Source organism: Balearica regulorum, chromosome 1 (genome assembly GCF_011004875.1).
Source record: "Balearica regulorum gibbericeps isolate bBalReg1 chromosome 1, bBalReg1.pri, whole genome shotgun sequence".
In the NCBI taxonomy this organism is placed as follows: domain Eukaryota; kingdom Metazoa; phylum Chordata; class Aves; order Gruiformes; family Gruidae; genus Balearica; species Balearica regulorum.
This window is the reverse complement of record NC_046184.1, coordinates 88,583,111-88,606,294: the sequence shown is the minus strand read 5'-3', so window position 1 is coordinate 88,606,294 and position 23,184 is coordinate 88,583,111. Positions and strand designations below refer to the sequence as shown.

The window sequence follows — 23,184 nt, the reverse complement described above, 5'->3', positions numbered from 1 at the left end:
GCTTTTTTGAGGGGGCACAAGAAAGTCTGAACCACAATGTCTGAAATTCATGATGTTTTTGGCAAGTGGAAAATGGACTCCTCACTTCAGAATGATATTTTAATTAGAACTATTTTAGAGACCAGCAGATAAGAACACAAAAAATGGAAAGAGCAACTTTAAAAAGGTTCTGCAAGAAAGTGCAAGATTAAAGTCATTATACAGTTGGAGCAAGACATATTTCACAGGCTTATCAATAAAGCAGACTCTTCTGGTGACCCAAAATACTTGCTTTATGCAGTTATCCTCTGAAACAAGTTGTCTCAGTGCATTCTGATAACCGAGCCAATCTATTACCTCTCAGCTGGCAAAAAGATGTCAACCAGGATGAGCCACCTTCCTCTCACTCACAAGCTCCTGCCACTTTGCTTTTACCTGGGCTCTGCTGCTTATTGGACTACACAGTAATGCTGATTCAACTCACTAAGGTAGTAGAAAGTTAACCTAACCAAAAGTCTCATTAGTTGAAGCTGAATCGGCATATTAAACAGTAAACCATGAGAGCTGGGGTATCCAGGGGCAAGAAAGAGTAGGGCTGGGGCTGTCACTTCTGGCAGCGATCAACCATTAAGTAAGTTCTGCCCTTTTATCCTTATTGTGCCATTACTTTGCCCAGACTTCTTATGGTTCTGCCTCTTTTTTTTCCTACAGGGGAGACACATAAGTGTTGCTATAATACATAACAAAGAATAACTAATGAAGAAAAAAATTAGTGAGAGCAGGTAAGTCTTCAGGAACACTTCTATTCTCAAAGAACTGCAGAGTTGGAACAAGCCAGCCAGCCACTGAGTTTAACAAATAGAACATAGTAACTTTAAACATACTTTAACTGCTTCTAAACATACTCTGCCAAGACTTGATCATAATCTCCAAATCCTTTTGGACATATTAAACCTTGCCTAAGAAACTCAAGTCCATAAGTGAGGTAAAAGCTTAGCACAATATCGAGGAACCTGAAAGCTAAATCCCATCTCTTTAGCACTAGCACTCAGAAGGAGCCCAGGGAATATCTTGACTAAAAACCTGAAGTTACCCACAACCAGCCAACACATTGCTGTTCATTTTTAGGACTCCACTCTAAGAAAACCCGGCTGTTCTCTGTCCTCTGCTGAAACCTCCAGCTTCCCTAACATTTCCGTGGTACAGCTATGTACCAGGTATTAGAAAGAAGTCTTAATGTTCAAAATTAATTACTAAAGCAAAAGTTAACAGAATAAATTGAATCAAAAAGACTGCTATACACAATGTACTAAAACTGTCAAGTGAGTTTAAAGCCAATCATTAGGCCACATTTTCTCTCCTACTAAAAACACTTTACTAAAAGCCACGTAAATAAGGTACAGAATTATTTGTGTCTAAATCACAGCATATCAGAAGCAGTTGATATTTGCACAGTCAATCCTTACAGTTATTTTAAGTCATCAGAATGTTTTTTTGGCTTGAGATCTCATACCTACTTTTAAATTAAATAGCAAAATTACCTGGAGATCTGGAAAATGTTTTGTCTGAAATCTGATTTCCCCCCCATACATTAAAAAAGCCCCTTCCCTAATGTAATTGACACTAATATGTCTCAAAAGGCATAGAAATCACAGGAGCTGTCTACAAAATATGTGCACTTCATTAAGAAGTGGTACCTGACCATTTACAATAAAATTCTACCTCTGGGATTATATCCAAGATATCTGGAAACCTTTACATTTAACTACAGAATAAACACTCATGCAGTCAGTATAGATTTTTAACAAATACATATACATACCTATACTGGAGGTATAATCGGTGGCTCCAAAGATCAACTCTGGTGCCCTGTAGTACCGAGAACAGATGTATGAGACATTAGGTTCTCCACGAACCAGCTGTTTTGCACTGAAAAGGAAACAAAAAAATGGTCTTTCAGTAACAAATAGTTTCACAATATTGCAGTGCAGACCAGCACTAAGATTTGGCACTCTTCACCCACCCCCAATTCCTAAATGCTAAAGCACCATGTTCCTTCTAAGCTAATGCAAGCCACAGACTCAATGATTTACTGTGAAATCAGTCCAATCCATCAAGCAGCTACCTTATACTGGGCATAGCAAAGGAAATTCTGACTACAGTTTAGGTGATAAATAGGGTCATATTTTTGGCTGGCAGTTGTCTTTTGTCAGGTATAAAGGTTTGTTTAAAGAAAAAGAAGATAGAATATGGTTACGTAGTTATCTTTCAAGGTTCAACAGCTCTGGATATGCACCAGAAGGAGAAAGGGCTGGTTGGTTGTTTTGGTTGGTATTTTTATTGCTGTTGGGGCAGTTGGGTTTTTTGTTTGTTTTTTTAAAATTTATTTTTAAAATTTCCATCAGAATATTCTGGCTCTTTGCTGTTTAAGGGAATGTGGTGTGAGGCAAAAGGGGTATGAGGAGGCAAAAGGGGTATGAGGAGGCAAAAGGGGTATGAGGAGGCAAAAGGGGTATGAGGAGGCAAAGGAAAAAAAAACCCAACAAAACTTTGCCAGTATAGTCACATATTAATGGTTCGCGATTAATATGACGGCTTCATTTATACTGCAAGAGATCAGCCACAAAGGATCTAACCTACAGTAATCACTACCTTTGGAAGCATCTAAGAAAATAAAGGAATATAAGAGCACATTACTTTTGAAACGTGAGTCTATGAACATACTATACTTCTTTCTTAACACCATGTGTTAGATGGAAAGGAGTTGGAAGACAAAACAGCCCTTTTAGAAATATGACATTAAACTAAATAGCACCAAACCCAGCTGAGTGGCAAGCCAGACAAATGCAGCATCCAGCCTTCCCGACACTCCTCTCAGCCATCAGGGAAGAAGGATTCCCACCACCCATTCAGCCTGTTTTAGAGAGTCTCAGCTTTCTATTTTCAACATAGAAACTACAATTAACAATTTCTCACCACTAATACAGAGGAAATTACCACCTTTTTATGCATTGTTACTTTTGAGTTTCAGTGCAATTCCTATTTTGCTCCAACATTGGTGAGGTAGAGCTGAGGAAGAGATTCCCGAGCCACCAGGCATGACGATGCATTGCTTGAATAACCACCATCTGACATTCCCACTCACTACAGGGCAAGCAAATTTAGCAACAGCAGCTTCCATGACCTCTCGCACATATACCCTTAACTATTTTAGTCTGCAAAATTATAGCACAATCTAAAGACTTAACTTTCCCAGAGAGAAATCTGTCTCATGTCTCAGTGTGGATTCCCAGAATTTCTGTATCAGTTTTAAGATGAGGGCTGGACTCTAAAGGTGATTGATTCACTTAAATGAATACTGGAAAGAAATGTGCCACTGGAAGCTAGGATACGGATATCCACTAAGAGCTTCCATTAGCGTTGCTTCTGATCTTGAGCCTCTGCAGTATTTGAAATATTAAGTGAATTGGTGTACATACAAGTAAACTAATAAAGTGTAACATTAGCCTTTTTAGGTTACTATGACACTGCACCTGTCCTCTCTTCCCCAAACATATTTCACCCCATTTGGTTGCATTTTTCCATGGCACAATATTTTCCCTATGTGATGGCTTATTTATTTTATTTAATACCTGCAAAAATAAAAAGCTTGAACTTTAATTCCCTCTCTCTTGAAATCCTTTTCCAACTCTTCCCCCCGCCCCCTCCTTTTAAAAGGAAAATACAGTATTGATAATTTGTCTTTCAAAGCTACAAGTGAAAACCTTCTGAGGAACACAGCGGGTTTCTTTGCAAAATTGCAACAAGGCTCACTTTGAAAAAAGCTGTTTTCACCAGGCTTCAGGCCACAGAAGCACTTACCTTCCAAAGTCACAGAGTTTTAGAACAGCTGTATCAGGGTCCAGCAAGAGGTTCTGTGGTTTTATATCCCGGTGGCAGATCCCAAAGGAATGGATATAGGCTAAACTCCGGAACAGCTGGTACATGTACAACTGGAACACAGAAACACTGCATAAGGCACGCCTTCCCAGTCAAAACAGGGTAGAGAATTAATTTAGCACAAACTCTTATTGAAAGAAAACCAAAATCACTCAAAAGAGACCCTACTGATTGCATATTAATGCACTGAAGATGGACAAGGTATTTGCATACCTTCCCCACCAGCCCTTTACCACATACCCACACATCCAGTTCAAATCCGTTCATCTGTCCTTCCAAAAATGAGCACAATTCCAGAAAAATAATTGCGTCAGCTTTCCAACATTTATAAATAATGGTAGTCATAAAAACCATACACAAAATAAAGGTGTTTCAGTTTGCTTTATAAATAAGCCTCTTCATAGAAATGAAGTATTCCAGTTTATGTAAGGGGGGGTGGGGTGGGGAAGAATGACAAAAGAAAACCCTTTAGTTAAGTTATTAACAACATATTAAGTGTTGCCCAAGGACTATGGTAGTGCTTCAGCCTGTCACTTGAGGGAATCTCCCCAGTTCCTCTTGGTGAGGGAACAGGCTCGTTTTAATTTCAAATCTCTGTGCAAAGAGAGGGCAGATAAAAACAACTGTTCAGAATAATTTTATGGAAGGCACAGCAAACGAGTATGCTGAAGGAAGGTTTGCTCTGCCCCCGATCCAAGGCTAACCAGCCCCTTAGCAAGGGGGAATACAGCAAGCGGAGGTGTTAAGAAGACAAGAGCTTCACAGGGCAAGGGGAAGATGTCCATCTGCTGGAGCTACACACTTGTAGCTATGGAGAATAAAACCTATTGGACACAATTAGGGCTGTACAGCAGTCATAAAGACATGAGAAGCCCTGTTTCAAAAGCATGACAACAGGTTATTTATTATCTTTGTTGTGTCCCCTGCAAGGTTCCATTTAAAACCAAACTACAGGCAGGACAATTGCACTGGAGATGCACCTCCATGCTTTCCTTTTCTAAGCACATTCTCCACAGTTCACCTTTAATGGTCTGTAAAACCAGGTGCAATTGCTAGATATTGCTATCAGGTCATGTTTGCCTCACTTTCACCGCTATCTTTGTCTTTCACTCTTTCTCTCTCCCTTGTTTTTTGTTGCTTGATTGGTGGGGAAGGTAGGAGCAGGAAGAGAATTGCCTGAATTTTGGCTCTAGGTCTTTAGTTTTCATATTTGTGTCTCAAAACCACAACTTTGCACAAAGAAAAGCAAACAAACGGGCTTTCTGGATTGCCTGTTCTAGACACGTTAAGTGTATATTGTGCAAGTGTATTGCAAAATAATCCAAAAGAGTGCTCTAACTTGAGGAGTCAACACATGCAGGATTTAGAAAAGTATGCCTTTCATCTCCACACAGCAAACCCAAAATTTCCAAGAATTTCTTATAGCATGTTGGAAGTTAGAAATAAAAATTAACAAAAAAATTACTAGAAAAGCTTCCTTGCAGTTCTTTAACAGCTTCTTTGTTACCCAGGGAAGAGCAGCTCTCTGCTTCCCCAGGTATCAATCAGAAGTGAATAGGTATAATCTGACCTTTATGTAGCCAAGATGCCTGGAAAATTGCAAAAGCTTTAATAACTTTGAGGTAACATCTTTTTAAATACAGGATTGTAAGAAATGCTTGCCTTGCCAGAAAAATAAGAACAGCCTTCCAGGCTATCTGGAATGGGAAGTCCCAAGTATCCAACAAGATGAAAAAGAGTTGAAACAGAATTTTCTCTCAAAGGATAAGCAAGAAAAATTTTTCCCAAGTCCTCATAATGAAGAGCAATTAGGGGAAGAGTACTGATGAAAGATACAGAAACAGTTTATCAAAAGCTAAGCTAACAAATTTTGGGGAGCATATAACCTGAAGACACGCTGTTCCACCAACAGACCAGAGAATAGAAACTCTTAACTGCTGGATTATAAGATTCTGTGCTTTCTTAAAAACAGACATCAATGCTGACTATTGCAGAGAAATGACATTTACAATTTATGCATGTACAGTTATGGCACAACACTTTCTTACTGGAATAATTACTATTTTAACTTTCATCTTCTTTGACTCAAATCGAAGTTTTTTCTTAAGCCCATCCTCATATTAAAGCATTACACTTTTAAAGAGGAGACTGGAGAAATCAATACAAATCAGGAATATTTGTTGCTAATTTCCGTTTAATGCCACCTGGATGTGACATTAACAAGGTAATGCCAAATGACAACATGATCATTCACTAGCGTGTGGATTGTAGTCACAATATAGGAAATGGAATGATGAGTCCCATGTTCAGTTAAAAAAAAGGAAAAAAAAGCTGTTTTATTTATTTTAGCCACTTCATAAAAGATGACAAGAGATGCAGGCAACTTAAGCAAGGTTTTGAGGCTACAACACGCATATAAACATTTTACCTCATGTAGCTTTTCAAGATAAGAGCCACTGAGTTCCAAGTGCAGGAGGGAAGAGGACAAAAATACGCCTTTCAGGCCCACAACAGAAGCACGTGAACTCTAACTCATATGCCAGGGAAGGGGGAAGATAACAGATAAGAGAACAGTATTCTTCCTGACATCCTCTTCCAGTTACTGAACTTTGTACTATTGTGTCTTCATAATGTCAGGAAACTGAAGCTGCTAATCTGGCTGCTGTCTGTCTCTATCTAAGCTGCTTAAAAACCAAAACACTTCCCCCACACTTGGTCTCCCTCACCCATTCCAAGATTTTTGTAAAGCGAGAAATCAGGAGTGCTTCTTTAAGTCCCTCACCTCTATTCTTCCTTCACTGTAACAAATAATCATTCTAATTTTTTTTTTTCTTGCCTCAAGACGTATGTGCACCTAAAAATTTCAGAAAACTTATTATGTCAGAAAAGAGGCATCCACAAAGTCTATTCTTATAATATCCTTCTTCATCTAACCACATCTGTCAGTTACCTACCTTGACATAAATCATAGGGAGTGTCTGTTTGGCCCGACTATAATGTCTGGCAACTCTGTATACTGTTTCAGGAACATAGTCCAGCACCAAGTTGAGGTACACCTCATCTTTCTGAAAGAAAATAGAGAAGAAAAGAAATAATCAGCAATAGATTTGAAGCATGAAGTACAATTAAAGCATTCAGAGAAGCCAACAAGATGAGAAAGCTGTGGACATTTTAAGTATATGTCTTCAGTGTGAGTGTGAGCTACCGCCAAACTGTCTTTCCTTTAGGCTTTGCACTTGTGCACTACTAAAGTCAAACTTATGTTTAAGGTCATGTTAATTAATATGTTCTCCAACATAAGGCATTTTCTGATTATATATGCGCACAAGCATGTAATCATTCTGCCCAGTCAATATTTTCATTAGGAGATATTTCAAGGTAACATCTGCATCATTATTTAAAGCAGTCTATTAACCACTAGTCCCCTTACCCGCCAAAACCCAAGAAGTGCAAGTTTAAAAGACTCAAATCCACACACCCCCAACTACACATCAAAAAAAGTTTACAAACCCTGCATCTTTTAGAACTGTTACTTTGATCTTACTGAATTCCTAACTATTAAAGGATTAATAATACATATTAATCATTTGTAGACAGTAAGCCAGTGTTAACATTTGGAACCATTCTGTTTACATGTATTTTGATGTCCCAGTTATCTCCAACTTAAACATCTGAACTTATTCATGGCAAAACAGAAACAAAGACTCAAGTATCACTTTTAATATCTAGGATCAGGTTAGAGGTTCATGTGAACATAAAACAAAAAATACCAACAGACATAGCTTTATAATAAGGTACTTTGTTACAGAATACATTAGCAAAGGAAAGAAGGAACAAAGAGGAATTAAATGACTATAATCACATAGCGCCTAATTGTGGAACTGAGAAATTTCAGCAGTAAAACAGGTCTTAAAAGACTTCTGATATTTTAATTCAGTCTTTTGTGCAAATCCTATCAGGACTGTGAATACATTTAATGGAGCGGGGGGGGGGGGATATAATTATATCAACCTGAAAAATTGTTTTTGAAAGCCAGCTGAATTAATTAGAAGTAACCTCTCCTGTGATTTCTGTATTAACAGCTAGATCTTTCTATAGAGAAAGATGATACATAAAGACTTATGTGGATGGAAACAGTACAGAACTCCCAGGTCTTCAACTGGAATCCCTTGTCAGCAGGTCCACTGGCTATGTATCACAGTACCCGAAAACCAACCTCATTTAGCTATAGCAATTTAATAATATTACTGCAACTTAACACATCACTGAGCATGCAGTGCTATTCTCACAGTGCTGTTTTCCTCATCTGTCTATATCCTCAAAGAGCAGCAGTCACCAATGAATAAAGAAATGGTGAGTGGTAACACACACAGAAATACACACCTTGAATACACAACATGCAAAGAACTGCTGGGTTTGTGTGTTGTTAAAGACTCAGAATTTGAGATCTTGGTTCACCATTATTGGACAATAAATGCTTGTATTTTCAGGACATTTTAATAGCTCTTACCAATATCTCCTACTAAGCCAAGTCACCTTGCAAGGCCCTGCCTACATCACTCTTCCCTACAAAAAGATGCTCTTTTTTAAAATATGCTTTAAATGACAGTGGTAATAGCACCAGCAGTAAGCAAATGCCAACAACCCACTAAGTGGTATCTGCTCTTACTGTAATTCTGCAACATAGACAAGGAGCAGCAGCCTCTGAAACCATGCCTACGCTGGTGCCTCTCCCAGTGCCATCCCAGGAACTGGGTAACAACATGAAGGAACCTGGGGACCAGGCTGGAGAACAAACTTTTTGAATCTGATGAGGAGGTACAACTACCAGCAGTGCAGAGGAAATACCAGACGGCTCAGGAACTCCATGGATGTGCAAATGTATGCAAGAAAGTGATGTACTTGTATTTTAGCACTTTGTTTTCTGCAACAAGAGAAATTCTTCTTTCCCTCTCATGACAAGTCAATAAAAATCCACCACCATTTCTTCTTAGGTCAGAGCTTTCAAGGTATTAATTGTAAAATACAGAAAATAAATGTCCTGAAAAAATCAAAATTAATTTATGCCTGCTAAGGCAACCTGTGCACCAAGAGAAAAACAAAACCAACAACAACCAGTCTCATGAATATGAATTGTTTGATTCAGTGTAGATATAGCCTGATGAATATGCTGAATGTTTGCCTCTTAGAGAACAGAAAAGTTTTATTGATAACAAGTCACTGCACAGAGTACTCCATTACTGAGGTTGATTACTTTCATTCAGAAGATTAATTTTCCATGTATCAAGAAGATTTACATGAAAGATTAGAGGGGGAGGAAAAAAAAAAAAAAGAGTGGAAATGGAATTACAGTGATTTCATCATCCTCTCATAGTACAAGTAAAAGGAGACACGTAAACCAGTAATACATATGATCATTAAACCCTGTCTATGCTACTTCACAACAATGAATTTTGAGAATTAAAGAACTGCATTTAGTTCACATTCTCTTTGTTTTGCTTCTCTCCTCTGTTTTGATTTTTATGTTCTGCTAGATGTGGGACTAATTCAATGGCATGGCATGACAGAAGCACAGAAAGATCAAGGCATCTGCATTGTAAAGAGAAGTTTTGCACCTACCCACCAAACCTTATGAGGTTTTTATGCTACCCACAATACTTCAACATACTGCACGAGTTTTGCATGGTATTCATAGAATCATTTAGGTTGGAAAAGACTTTTAAGATCGAGTCCAACCATAAACCAAACACTGCCAAGTCTACCACTAAACCATGTCCCTAAGCACCACATTTAGGAGTTTCTCCAAATACCTCCAGGAATGGTGACTCAACCACTTCCCCGGGCAGCCTGTTCCAATGATTGACAACTCTTTTGGTGAAAATATTTTTCCTAACATCCAATCTAAACCTCCCCTGGTGCAACTTGAGACCATTTCCTCTCATCCTAGCACGTTACTTGGGAGAAGAGACCAACACCCACCTGGCTACAACCTCCTTTCAGGTAGTTGTAGAGACTGATAAGGTCTCCCCCCCTCAACCTCCTTTTCTCCAGGCTAAACAACCCCAGTTCTCTCAGCTGCTTCTCCTAAGACTTGTGCTAGACCCATCACCAGCTTCTTTGGACATGCTCCAGCACCTCAAGGTCTTTCTGGTAGAGAGGGGCCCAAAACCAGATGCAACCTTACCAGTGCTGAGTACAGGGGGACAATCACTTCCCTAGTCCTGCTGGCCACACTATTTTGGATACAAGCCAGGATGCTGTTGGCCTTCTTGGCCACCTGGGCACACTGCTGGTTCATATTCGGCCAGCTGTTCACCAACACCCCCAGGTCCTTTCCTCCTGGGCAGCTTTCCAGCCACTCTTCCCCAAGCCTGTAGTGTTGCATGGGGTTGTTGTGACCCAATGCAGGACCCAGCACTTGGCCTTGTTGAACCTCATACAATTGCTCCTGCGTTAATGCGTATTGCACATTATCACCTAGAAGATGCGAAAGCACATGAACATCTTTCCCCCAACCAACATGTACCATTTGATGTACCCAAAACTTTAATATGCAGCTATAAGGGCAAGGCTTATGGCGTTGGCTATGTAAGTAGCAGCAAACTCCACTCCTGCCACAAGCAGCTGACTCTTCAGAAGTGCCCTAAATGACTACTTTCATGAATTAAAGATAATTCAAGTCCTCTAACCTACCTCCTCCTGATGTAAGCTGGCACAAATCTGACAGACGCTCAGAATACAGCTTTCAAGAGCCCTCACGCTTCTCTGTGACCATGAGCTGGATGAAAATAACATCCAAGTTACCTGGATTTCCCCGAACAAGATTCAGTATGAGCTAGAAAGCAGTCATGGCCTGACAAGCTCTGAGGATGATGTAACCTGGTTTGCCTACTTCATGCATTCCTCCTAAACACATATTTTTCCAGTGACCCAGATGTACTGCAATAGGAAACAGGGTTAGCTCAAAGACCTTGCCAAATGAGGGCAACTGCTTGAGGATCAAGCAGGAGGATCAAGGCTTATCTTTCCATTACAGGAAGCCTTTTTCAAACCTCACGATGTATTCCACATGTGACTTGTTTCCGCGGTGCTGTTTCAAAATCACTGGGCTGGGAACCAACCAAGATAACCTAACCATCAGGAGCTCCTCTGAAATGCCTCTACAGAGAACAGAAAGGTCCAGACAAGACTGCATCGTATAAACGATGGAAAGCAAACACATGATGTCATTAAATAACTCACTCCTGGCTTACAGATCTCGGGATTGAATAGATTATTAGTTTTCCTCAGCAGGTCAAATGTTTATGTGCATCCATGTTCTCCTGTGCTTGCTGCTAAGGTTATGACCATGTATTCTTTAAAAAGAAAAAGGTGAAGGGCAGGAAGCCAGATCCTGAAAGACAGGATCAACGTATCTCATTACGATTTTGACTTTAGCAATGCAGCTCATGTACAATTGCCTCAAATGTTAGAAGTTGCTCTTTGTCACTTGGCAGATAAATCCTCAGTTGACAAAAACTGCGCCAAAACGAGACACAGCAAAATAACCACAGCCTTACCATTGAACCGCCCTGCACCTCTCAAGAACCAACAATTCAGGCATCACTTCACTTAAACACTTCATATAAGTAATACTAATACAGACTATGCCATAAGAGGCATGAGAAAGACTAGGACACAAAAGCTAAAACATTCTAGCAACAATTTTTTCCTTTGTATCAGAAATTGGAGTTAAAACAGCCTGCAAGTACAACTACTCTAACACATGAGCATTACACGGCTGAAGACTGAGCAAAATTGAAGACATTACCCTACTGACACAGGAAAGGCTGCATGGAGGTCTCAAAAATCCACTTTTAAAACTCTTCTGCCCTTCAATCCACAGAAGTAATCTGTTATAAGCACCATCCAGTTGAGTTTCACTGTGGCCAACACAAAGCAACAGCTAGTGAATTCTAAGATTTACTCTTCTGGATTGCTCCTTGCAGGGAGAGTACAAATATTCTTTTTCTGTGATCCTCTTCCCTCAACAAACCCCAAATTAATCTTGAGTGTTTTCTACCAGCTTTCATTAATTTTTTTTTCATATATCACACAATGTGCACGTATAAACTGCAATAAACACATTAGTCTGCCACAGTCCAACTATTTCCCCTATTTACTACCAACATGATGATAGAACCCAGGGAGGTCATGCATGCCAAATACCAGACTGAGGGCAAAAGCAAAAATCACAGGGCATACTAGATGCTGACATATTCTTCAGAGTAAGATGTTAGAGTTTCTCCTGAACTGACAGTCCTACCTGGATTCTAAGGAATATCTCTCTGAGCATCATGTAATAGGATAAAAAGGGTTAACAAACCATTCTGGGCACTCTTTCTAAGGTGACTAAATACACTGGTAAGCATTTGGAAAGGGTGATGAACATGCTCATTTCAGTTTTCATCTCTGATGAGTGCAACTGAGAGATGAACAACACAAGAGTTTCTTTAACTTTGCCTTTGGAGAAATAAACATGGAAATGCACCCTGAAGAAACTGCTTTACCTGCCTATTCAAGCTAAAAGCACACAGATATGCAATAAACCTAAAATTAAGTAACGTGCCTCCAGAATGCACTTCTTATTGAAGTTATCCCAAGACATTAGTACTGGGGCTATATGAGGTAAATAAGACAGTCAGTTTACTCAAGGGGATCATGTTTTCTTTACCACATGACAGCAACCCGCTGATGATGTTTCAGAGGTAGGTGCTACACATGGAGCTGTTACTGACAGAATGGCAGGTACACAAGGGTTCTGTCAAAAAGCGCTGAAGGATTTCACTTGGAGGTGGAAAGCAAGAAAGTAGATCTTAGCATTTCACATGGATTATGCCTTCTTTCAGAGTGCATTACTTAAACACTAGAGTGTCAGCATGAGGTAAGATATGCCCTTCACCCTGGCTTAGCCATCTAGATTTAGACAACACACAAGGTTCAAAGTCACAGCTTTTGCCTTAGATTAAAAAAAAAAGGTTATTTGACTTTTTCTTAAAGCTACAACCAGTATGCACTTCACACACCCTTATCAAGCACCGTAAGAGACCCACCTTCCTTCTCTTATCGTGAAGGCTGACGTAGCACATTAAAGATACAAAGACGTTGGAACTGCTTTCAAAGGCAAAGCAAGAATTTGCAGCCTTCCTACTCTAATTACTGAGTAGCCATAATACACTGGAAAAATTTGAAAATTCAAAAAATGTTGCAGCTGATCTTATTTCTATGAAGGAATGGTGACATCCAGTGGCCACGTGTGCCTGTTTTTACTTGCAGTTTACAACCACATCTATTTCAAGCCAGAGCTGTGGCTGCCACCAAAGTAAAGGAACCATAAGCCTAGATGTATAGCTGCAGTTTCACACAGATAACTCTAGGGGAATAAGAGCAGTCAAAGACTCAACTTCAGTGTTCAGAAAGATAGCAGTACCTTCTATTAGTACTGTGAATATTGGGTAAAATATCTCCTTTCCTATTCCCTCACTGTTCACAACTGACTTCAAGAAATTACATGTCCCAAGCGTTCAGTTCCAATACCTACTTCTCAAAACTTAGCAACTTGTTCTGTAATGTTCATTACTCTTCAACATAACAGTCTGAGGTAGGAACTGTCAACTGGGTCAGCTGTGATGGTAGCATAAGGGCAGAAGTCAAGCCTCCCAATGTAATTCACATTTAAGAACTTTCCTGGGTCTTGTTCTAAGACAGTTGGTTTGCATTGTCTACCTTTGATCACTGAAAGAGTCTAGGTTCCTAGGTGATACAATAAGCCTTTCCCCTTCATTAAAGAAAAAATAAAGTGACATTCTCTGCCATAGTTTTCCCCTATAAGGGGAGACTACAGAAAAGAAAAAGGTCACTAATGAAGAGAGTTTGAGAATCTCTGCCAAATCTTGTTTACTTTATGCCCTGTAAAATCCTTAAGCTTTTCACTGTACTTTCAAGGAGAAATATTTCTATGAAGTTGGAAACAGACACCCAACATCTAAAAGGTGGGACTGATTTGTGATCTTTGACACAGGTGATCTGTGGATATTTGAACCACAGCTCCCAAGCAGGGACTAGCAATAACTCTGTTGGAAGACAAAAATTAACAGATAATGGGATCACTGAGCTATCCTGCATACCTTACCATGAAAACAAAAAGCAGAGTCTTTGGAGATCCACTACTTTCTTGCCTGTACCCTACCTTCCAGACTGAGTGGAAATTCCTCAATCGGGATATATCCATGACAGCAAACTAGGCAAGATAATACACAATGATGGTTCAAAATACACCTGCCTCAAGACAGACAATACAAGCTGCTTTCCTAATGGCTATCCAACATGGATGGATGAGAACAGTGGCTAGAGCTAGTAGAGGAATGACTTGAGATCACAAGAGTAACTAACCAGACATACTGGACAGTTCACTGGTCTAGAGAGAAATCATGGAGCTTCCCATTTCCACTGCACCATCCACCACATTGAGGATCTAGCCACTGCTGCCTACTCTTGCAAAGCCCTACCGCAGACAGACAAAACTGCTGTTCCATTAACACAACCTACTCAAAACCAGAGACTTCATAACTACAAGTAAGGAAATTCCCAGCATGTTGCGAGCCCTAACAATAGTAACTGATAATCATTATCTGATGACTGGTGCCCTTCTTGAAATGAGCTTGGCAAGCCTCAGGCAAGGACTACAGAGATATCAACATCACAAAACTCCTCATAATTGGCATTAATTGCTCCTTTGTTGACAACACAGCAGATCTGCCAAGGATTAAATGGATCATAGTGACTTAATTCATCTCTAGTGATGGCCCTTCAGCACATTACTACCCTGGTGCAAAACATTCACACAGGCTCTGTCCATTCAAAATTGGGCTCAAGGCTATGTCAACTGAACATTTTCTGCAAGAACTTTTTCTTTTATTTAAATAAGTTCATTAAAGAAACCAAATGGTTCAACTACAAGTACTCCATTTTAACAGGGAACAGAACTGATGGTACTTACGTGAGGAATTTGAACACTCCCACAAGAAAGGATGGTGATGGCCTCTTTGAAGGTGGAAGATATATCTCTTCCTAACAGGGAAATGTACTTGGAGAAACACCAACTGTTAGCAAAGCCCAAGCTTGCAGATCAGCCAGTTGCTCCCTTCTTCCAAATTTCTTCATTACAGTTTAATACACTGCTGCCAAAGCACACGAGATACATGCTGAGCTGCATCTATAAGCTGTTGTGAACTATCTCCTGCACGTTTATTTTAAACCTCAGTCTAAGTCTTTCAGAGTAAATTTCCATCCTGAGTCTGCATGGACTTTTGGCTGCATGCCCTTACAGCTAAGGCTAAGTAAGACTAGAAATCAATTACAGCATGCAGAAGGGCCAGCTCAGCCTCCAAAAAAGAGTCAGCATATTGCCTATTTGTGATCTCTCTGTGCTTCCATATATGCTTTGACTCCTCTGAATGCCAAGCCACCTTAAAGTGGAAGAAAAAAGCCTTATATAACTAGAGATGGAATTACTCAACAAAAACTGTGTTTACTTTACTTTTATATATGATACGGTGCAGAAACAAATCTCTCCAGTGACTTCTGTTCCTCTTTTGGGCACAGATATGCATCAATCAGACTACTGAACACTCAAAAACATCCACACAAGAAAATCCACCAGTTATGAAATACCACAAGGAAAAATCTAAACCAGAAATAGAGGGGGGGGTGGGGGGGTGGGGTGATTAGGAACTCATTTCAGGTTTTACACAGCTGAATAATTTTACTCAGCAGCCACTGATTTAAGAAGTTAGGTCATGCTATAAAACATCAGGGAATACACTCAAAGGAGCCAGAGGGACTATTCAATATGTCCGTGTCCACCCTCCCTTGGAGCATGGCTCAAAGTTCTCAGCAGAATTAGGCTAAAAGGACAGGCAACGAGACCATCTCCCCCTGCATCAGTAAGTCAACATTTACATTTATATATCATGCTAAATGCAAGGCAGTCCCTGAAATGATGGAAACATAGCAAAAAATCAAACCAGAAATGTATGCCTTCCTAACACAGTCTGATCTCCCAGTGGCACGCTGACAAGCAAACTAGGCATTTTGTTCAAGACCTTATCCTAAGGCAGAATACCAAAACTATCAAACACAGCAGAGTTGGCTAGCCCTCTAATCCTGCCCATTTTCTCCAAGGATTACCTAGAAAACCACAAGTCACAGAAATACAGTATGGAAAAAAATACTTGTGACTACTTCCACTAAGAGAATCTTCCATGCACAACTCAGCCCATTATATATTCCTTCCTTTCCCTCTGGTTGAATCCACCAGTTATAATTACAGGTTTTGGACTACTGAAAAAGCATGTTACAGCTATGAAAGTCAGTGCCCTGAGATCTCATACAGCCTCAGAAAAAAAAAAAGAAAAAAAAAGAAATCAGAATCTACTCTGACAAAGTCATGAAGGAAGAGCCTTCTGAAAGAACTGGGTTATCCAACAGGTCTGACAAACATCTGTACACTTAGAAAAAGAAAGAACTGAGGAAGAAATAGTTTATAAAAGCAACCTGAATGCCAAGCCTGTCAACTATCATATTAATGTTACATGTGCTCTTTGAGCTCTCAAACTAGAAATCATTAGTCAAATATGATTAATATGTACAACTTTTAATATATAGGTATAAATATATGTGTGCATGTATGTGCATACATACACCCCCCTCCTTATATAGGTTATACCTATATAAAGGCAATACAAATTCATAGATGCTCAGACAAGAGGGAGTCACCCAGTCACAGAAAACAAGGGAGAAGAAATCAGTCAAAGCCATATTTGGCTTTGGGCAACGTGGTCTAGTGGAGGGTGTCCCTGCCCGCAGCAGGGGGGTTGGAACTAGATGATCTTTGAGGTCCCTTCCAACCCAAACCATTCTATGATTCTATGATATTTGACATAAGATTTCCATGCTGCTAATGCTGGATTGCTTTTGGGAAAAGCAGGAAGTTTAAGCAAATGGGAAACACAAAAAGAAGCGTTCATCACAAGGAAAAAGGAAAGATGGGGAGCTCAAACATTTCAACCAGTTCCACAGCCCCTAAAAAGCCAGAGAACTCCAAATCTCTACAAACTAGCTACAACTTTGATGCTGCTAAGGAATAGTCTTATTAGCTAGTGTTGTTTAGAATTGTTTTTCTATTTGATGCTATTTTCTGTTGTTTCCAGTTTTCTAATCAAGGATTAAACCCCTTGTTTTGCTAGAATAAAGCCAGTTTTAAGATTGTCCAGTGCCTAAAAATGCCTAGCGATTAAAATGAACTGAAGTGACTATTAGGCACACAGCTTTCAAAGACTGCCAGTCTGACTGGGTTTGGAGAAATCCTTTGAGGTACCTCTATATCGAGACCAATTTAACCTTCTTGGACATTGACCAAAAAACAAAGAACAAAAAGTCTCTGTGCTTAGAGATCCTGGTGTCAAGCACCAGGGAAGAAGGAAGTCCAAGGAACGCGGCAGCATGAAAACCTTTATGCAAGAGAATGTTTGATATATAGGTATCAAAATTAAGTTCACTGGTGAACTATTTCATTAAAGGGATCAGCAGTATAATAGTTCCCTCTGAAATTTTCCCCTCACTGCTAGACTAGAGTTAATTAACAGTCCATTGCCATTAATCTGTGTTTATGCTAAGTTACTCACGAAGACAGACAATAATTGCAAGTCCCACTCATCACTACTCTACTGCATCTTCTGCTATACATTCCTTGGATTTTTACTCTTCCCATTGGACTTAGCTTCCAGAATCACTTTATATAAAGTTCTGGGTACCTAGCATATAAATCTGCAACTGCTTCCTACATGTCCTTCCCAGTTACCAGATGGCACCTTACATTTTTTTTGCTTTTCCTCCTCTCTCCAAAAAGCCAGCTTATGAGGGTAACATGACAGAACTGACAAAAACATAATAAGTAATGTTATTCTTCCTTCCTAGATGAGCTTCAGAACATCAACTTGCTGCTCTCTAGAGCTTTTCCCAAATAGCAGCCAACAAACTCATACGCAGTTAATCTTCACATGCCGCCACCTACATGGAAATACTTGCAAGCCAATTATATATCATTTTGTACTGAACTGCAAAGAGACCTTGCAACCTGAACTGTAACACTACCCTGCTGATGTTTTGCTGGGTGTACCTTTGCCCTAGGGACTGGTTCACATTTGTCCCATTTTGCAACAGGGTAGCAGTGGAAATCTCAAAAGGATAGAGCAGAGGCATGGAGAAAAAAGAGCAGAAAGGATTTGAAAGAAAACTTCTCACTGAAGCATTAAGGTTTGCTGGTCATGGATAGAGACCACATTTTTAAAAACAAAACTAGCTTTGCCAAGAATCAGCCACATGGAGTTCAAATAGCAAAGTGGAAAATCGAGCCTCAAGCTAACATCAAGTTAAAGATTTCCAAAAGAGTTTTACTCAAGTTACTGTTATACAAAGGCTCCTGGAACAGTGTTCTGAAAAGTTTTAACACTTCCGCTGTTTGCAGATTTCTGAAAGCCATTAGATAAGGCAGTTGTCTTCTGCTTGTTTCACGAAATTCTACTTCACTCTAGCCAAGTTACAGGCTGGTTAAAAAAGCAAATAAAAACCCCAAACCAAGCCCAAACTTCACAGTATTTCCCTTCTTGTTCTCCATGCTACTTGAAGAATTTCTGGTTATATGCTAAATGAGCACAACATAGTTTAAAAAAAACCTAGACTGCACTACCAAAAAAACAGCAATGGCCATTTAACACTGGAAATGCTTCCTATCACCAGGCAAGGGGAAGGAAGAGCTGATCCAAAAAAAAAGTAAAAAAAAATTAAATCACATTTCTCCTCAAGTCCTGCAAAGCGGTTTTGCAAGCTTTCCATAGGCACAGACACGGCATAAGGCCAGGTCTCTCTACAAGCACCTCTCAGAGAGGTAACAACAGAGCTCCTCCAATTGCTCCTCTATGCACTGCACAAGACTGCAGCAACCCACCACCACCAGTTCATCCCGGAGATGTCAGCTCCTTCTCTAGCTCCAGAGACCATGAAGTGAGTGAGCTGCCTCTCCCATTCTGTTGACTCACTTCATAGCAACAGCTATTAAGGGCTTTCACATAGCCATCAGCTCTTGTATACAGTCCTTTACAGGATTGTGGGCACATGTGTACCAGCAGCTGATGACAGCTAAAGATGCAATTGGCTTTAAAAAATGAAAAATTATAACATATATATAAAAAGATCAGAGGAAGTTCAGAAGGTCATCTAGCCCATTTTCACAGCTTACATTAACTCTCATATGGGCCACAAAGACTTAAGATGGGTTTGGGGGGGTTTTTTGTTTGTTTTTTTGGTGGTTTGTTTTTGGTTTTTTTTTTTACACAAACAGACTTCATGGATGACCCTGTTTTCAGCATGAGGTTGGACCAGATGCCATCTTGAGGTCCATTTCATCCTGAATTTTCCTATGATTCCTAAAATGCTGATACATACATAGACAAGGAAGCTGTTAGAACTTTATATTAAAACAAAGCCTTTAAAAAAAACCAAAACCAAAACAACCAAGGAACTTGTATACCTAGACTGAAAGAAAACATAAATGGCAGTGAGACTTCTTGAGACTTATTAAATCCAGCTATTTGCTCCTCCTTTTGGAGCATAAGCATTCTGACAAATACTACAATCACACGATCATACATTATTCTTTCCTCTGGGCTTTGAAACCCAGTCTGTATATAGAACAGATGCACAAGGAAGGGAGACAAGCATAAAGAGACTAAGTCACGTAAGTGCTTTAGAGTGCTTAACGCTAAACCCTAGAAAAACATATCTGCACATATGGAAAGGTAGTGCTAGAAGGTGCAAGTGAAGCCCAGCTGTGCTCCATTAAATGAAAAGAGAGGCAGCGTGTACCCAAATCCGTTACGCTATTGTTGTGCTACACTAATAATACTACTCCTCATGGACGACATGCTTCCATACTGAAAAAGATCTGCTTCAACATGATCTGTTGGGTACCACTATAGCATTTTTGCCATGTTATCATGTCTACTATTTTCATACCCCTGTCTCCAGAAATTCAAACAGTTCAGTTATACCCCAGATGGTTACCAGAAGGCATTTCCCTGTTTTTCATTCTTACCTTCTCTCCACTAGAGTAGAAGAAATAACGCAATCGGACAATGTTACAATGATCCAACTTTCTCATAATCTGGAGCTCTCGGTTCTGAAACAAGAGAGAAAAACAATTAGGAAAACTCTTTTCTCAACAAGTTAGAGTACCGTAATGAACACCTTAATATACAGATACAGTAGCTGATAAAACTAAGGAACCAAAGAACAGCTAAAGTTGGAGAGAGGCAACAGCTTTCACACATTTATTAGTCTGTTTTTATCATTGACAATATAGACATCTTTAAGTACATTCTCCCTCTAAAATAAAGGTCCACAAATCCATCACAAAATCCAAGAATTACCTGCTTGCATTACAAAAGTTTCAGTGGTAAAAGACAAGAAGACATTTCCATTTTTATTTTCTGATGTTACAGTACTAGAATATATCAGCCAGAATGGTTGAGAAGCCCATCCCCATTTAATACTGTAAAAGTAATGTAAACAATGTAAAAGCAAACATAACATTTCCACCTACACGCCTGCCCTCCTCCACACTGCAAACCAGCGTTATGATGGAAGATCATTTCCCCTATCATTCTCTTTGCAATACCAACAAAAAGCACCTGAAATTGAGTAGGCAACTCAGTTCCCACTTTTGTTCAACTAAGGTTTAACCAGCTTTAGGCAGACAGAATAACAGTGTTGGGTTTTTTTAATATATCAACCTGAAAAAGCTGTTAAAATAATATCACTTTGTTGCATGCATGATAAACTCGGGACTTTACTGCAATACTTTACTGCAATACACATGGTAACTGAGACCACAAATGAGGGATCTTATAGCCTAACAGATAAAAATAAGTGAAATGTTGAATTGCAGGTATGAATAAAAACAAGCAAGTAAAATTACCACAGTTATGTTTGGTTTACTTCATTCCACAGCTGTTGCTACAATACTCCTTTCTCCTACGGTCACATTTATCCATCATTGTTTTTCCTTCCTCAATTACTATACAGTCCACAGCTTCAAAAATAGAAAATATTCCAATTTTTACTTGGATCACAGGGTTGCTAATTGTACATCCTAACTAGCTAGGACCAATACACTAGACTAATACACTGGTCCCACTAGCACCATTAACTCTGGCCAACTTCAGGAATATTTGGGAAGAAAATTCTTTAGCCACCACATATTTTCATACTTAAATGCACAAAGCTAACACATACTTTGTGTGGTGCTGTTGAAATAAGGATTTCATAGTCTATGTATCAAAGGGTCACGTATGGTGCCTATCACTATGATTAAAGCTTAAGGGACTCTGCAAGAACCACTCAGAGCTTCTTATGTGAACATGGCTATGAACTCAATGTTTTTAATTCCTCTAAGCCATGTAGCCTTAAAAAAAAAGGTGTTAGATAGGATGCAGTACCATTAATCCTATCATGCCTGCCACCCGCTGACTGAAAAAATACTACAGTATTAGCCAGGTCTTTACAAACATGAGTGACATCTCACACAATTATCAATTGGCAATGACCCAGCTAGTAGTTAAGGAGAAAGCAAGTCCTTCCCCTGAGCCTGCCCAGCTTCTGAACTGATTAAAGCCTAAGTCTGTTAGGTGCACATCAAGAGTGGCCTATTCTGTCCTGAAAGATGAAGAGAGAACATAAGAAAGCAGGGAAAGACCTTTGAGGCTTTCATGTATCTCTTGAAATCCCATGGGGTGAAATTTGTAAAAGATGAATACAGGCTTCATCACAACCTTATCAACATGCCTCAAATCTCACAGAGAAAAGTGTTCTCCTGGTAGGAACAGGAGCTCAAATACTCTCCACTTATTCTTTATTAAATGCTATCAAAATGAAGTCAGTTTTGAGAGCCACAGCTGACGCATGGCACAGTTGAGACCTCAGACCTCATCCTCTCATCTTGTCTGAACCACACGCTACTGCTGGCTCAGCGGTATCTCCCTGGACTTTACAACTGGGGGCGGATTTCAAATAGCAAGCCAAAGTAGGGATGGCTCTAGATCCCATCGGTCACTGAAACACCAATTACGACAAGAGATTAATTTCTCCAGTTGGCACTTAACAGCATTACTACAGGACTGAACCTAACACTGCAAATTCCAGCACCTCAAGTAAATTCCACCAGAAATTCATAGCACAATGTAAAGCAAGTGATTTTTTTCCTCCCTTTCTCCCACTGGCTGTGAGATGGGACTAATACCTTTTATCTCATGGAATTGCTGGAAGAAACATGAATACACTAAGCATTAATGTGCAAATATTTGGCAAATATTTTATTTGTTTAAAATACCCATGTATAAGTCACATTATTGCTTCATGTTTTTTAAGATAGTATGTATATGCTGATTGGATAGACTGGAAAAAAAAATCAGCAGAAGTTACTCTAATGCTAGGCTGAAGTTATATTTATACTCTGGTATCTCATCCTAGCACAAGCACAGTCTGTGCCCACTTTGATGCCTTCCACTCTGATCCATCTCCTTCGGCTCTCATCCTGACCATCTGCTGCAGTTGCACAAGTAGAGCTTCAAGAGGTGCTAATATCAGGAATAACTCATAAACCAGTTACACAGTAACCTATATCTTGCATCCTGTGACTAGACAGAAGGAAACAAATTTAAACTGTCATCTTAGTCAAACAGTCACCTCAGCCATCTTAAAACCAAGCTGACTTCTAATTACCACTCCCTGGTGGAGTTAAAACTGGAAATACTTGAACAGTTGCAAAGCTTGAATTGGATGTGGCGGGGGAACAGCCATTGATGTTCATGTAACAAGACTGATGCTTTAAAGAATTCATTTTTTCTCAGATGAATACTTCAAGTAGTCTCACTTTACCATGTATTTCCCTGTATACATCTTAAAAAAATAAGTCTTTTCACATTATAATGTGGGCTATTAATTACCAGCACACAAATGCACTGGGGGAGAAAAATATCAGATTATAAGCAGGGAACCTTTAGTGAAATGAACAGTGACAGATGTCCTACGCTCAGTACAAGACAGAAAACACATGTCTAAATATAATGCAAACTAAAACCATTTCAAAACATGCTGATGAGAAAGGCTGAC

At 39.5% G+C, this 23,184-nt stretch overlaps 1 protein-coding gene across 2 annotated transcripts in view; it reads right to left on the bottom strand.

The window, feature by feature from the left end:
• GSK3B (glycogen synthase kinase 3 beta) overlaps positions 1 to 23,184 on the bottom strand; it is a 153,778-nt gene that overhangs the window by 47,144 nt on the left and 83,450 nt on the right. For both annotated transcript variants that reach the window (XM_075765029.1, XM_075765038.1), the window contains exons 3-6: positions 20,111 to 20,194; positions 6,873 to 6,983; positions 3,841 to 3,971; positions 1,802 to 1,908 (exon numbers count right to left, since the gene is read on the bottom strand). In XM_075765029.1, coding sequence (XP_075621144.1) covers positions 1,802 to 1,908; positions 3,841 to 3,971; positions 6,873 to 6,983; positions 20,111 to 20,194 — 433 coding nt within the window. The remainder of the gene's footprint in view (positions 1 to 1,801; positions 1,909 to 3,840; positions 3,972 to 6,872; positions 6,984 to 20,110; positions 20,195 to 23,184) is intronic.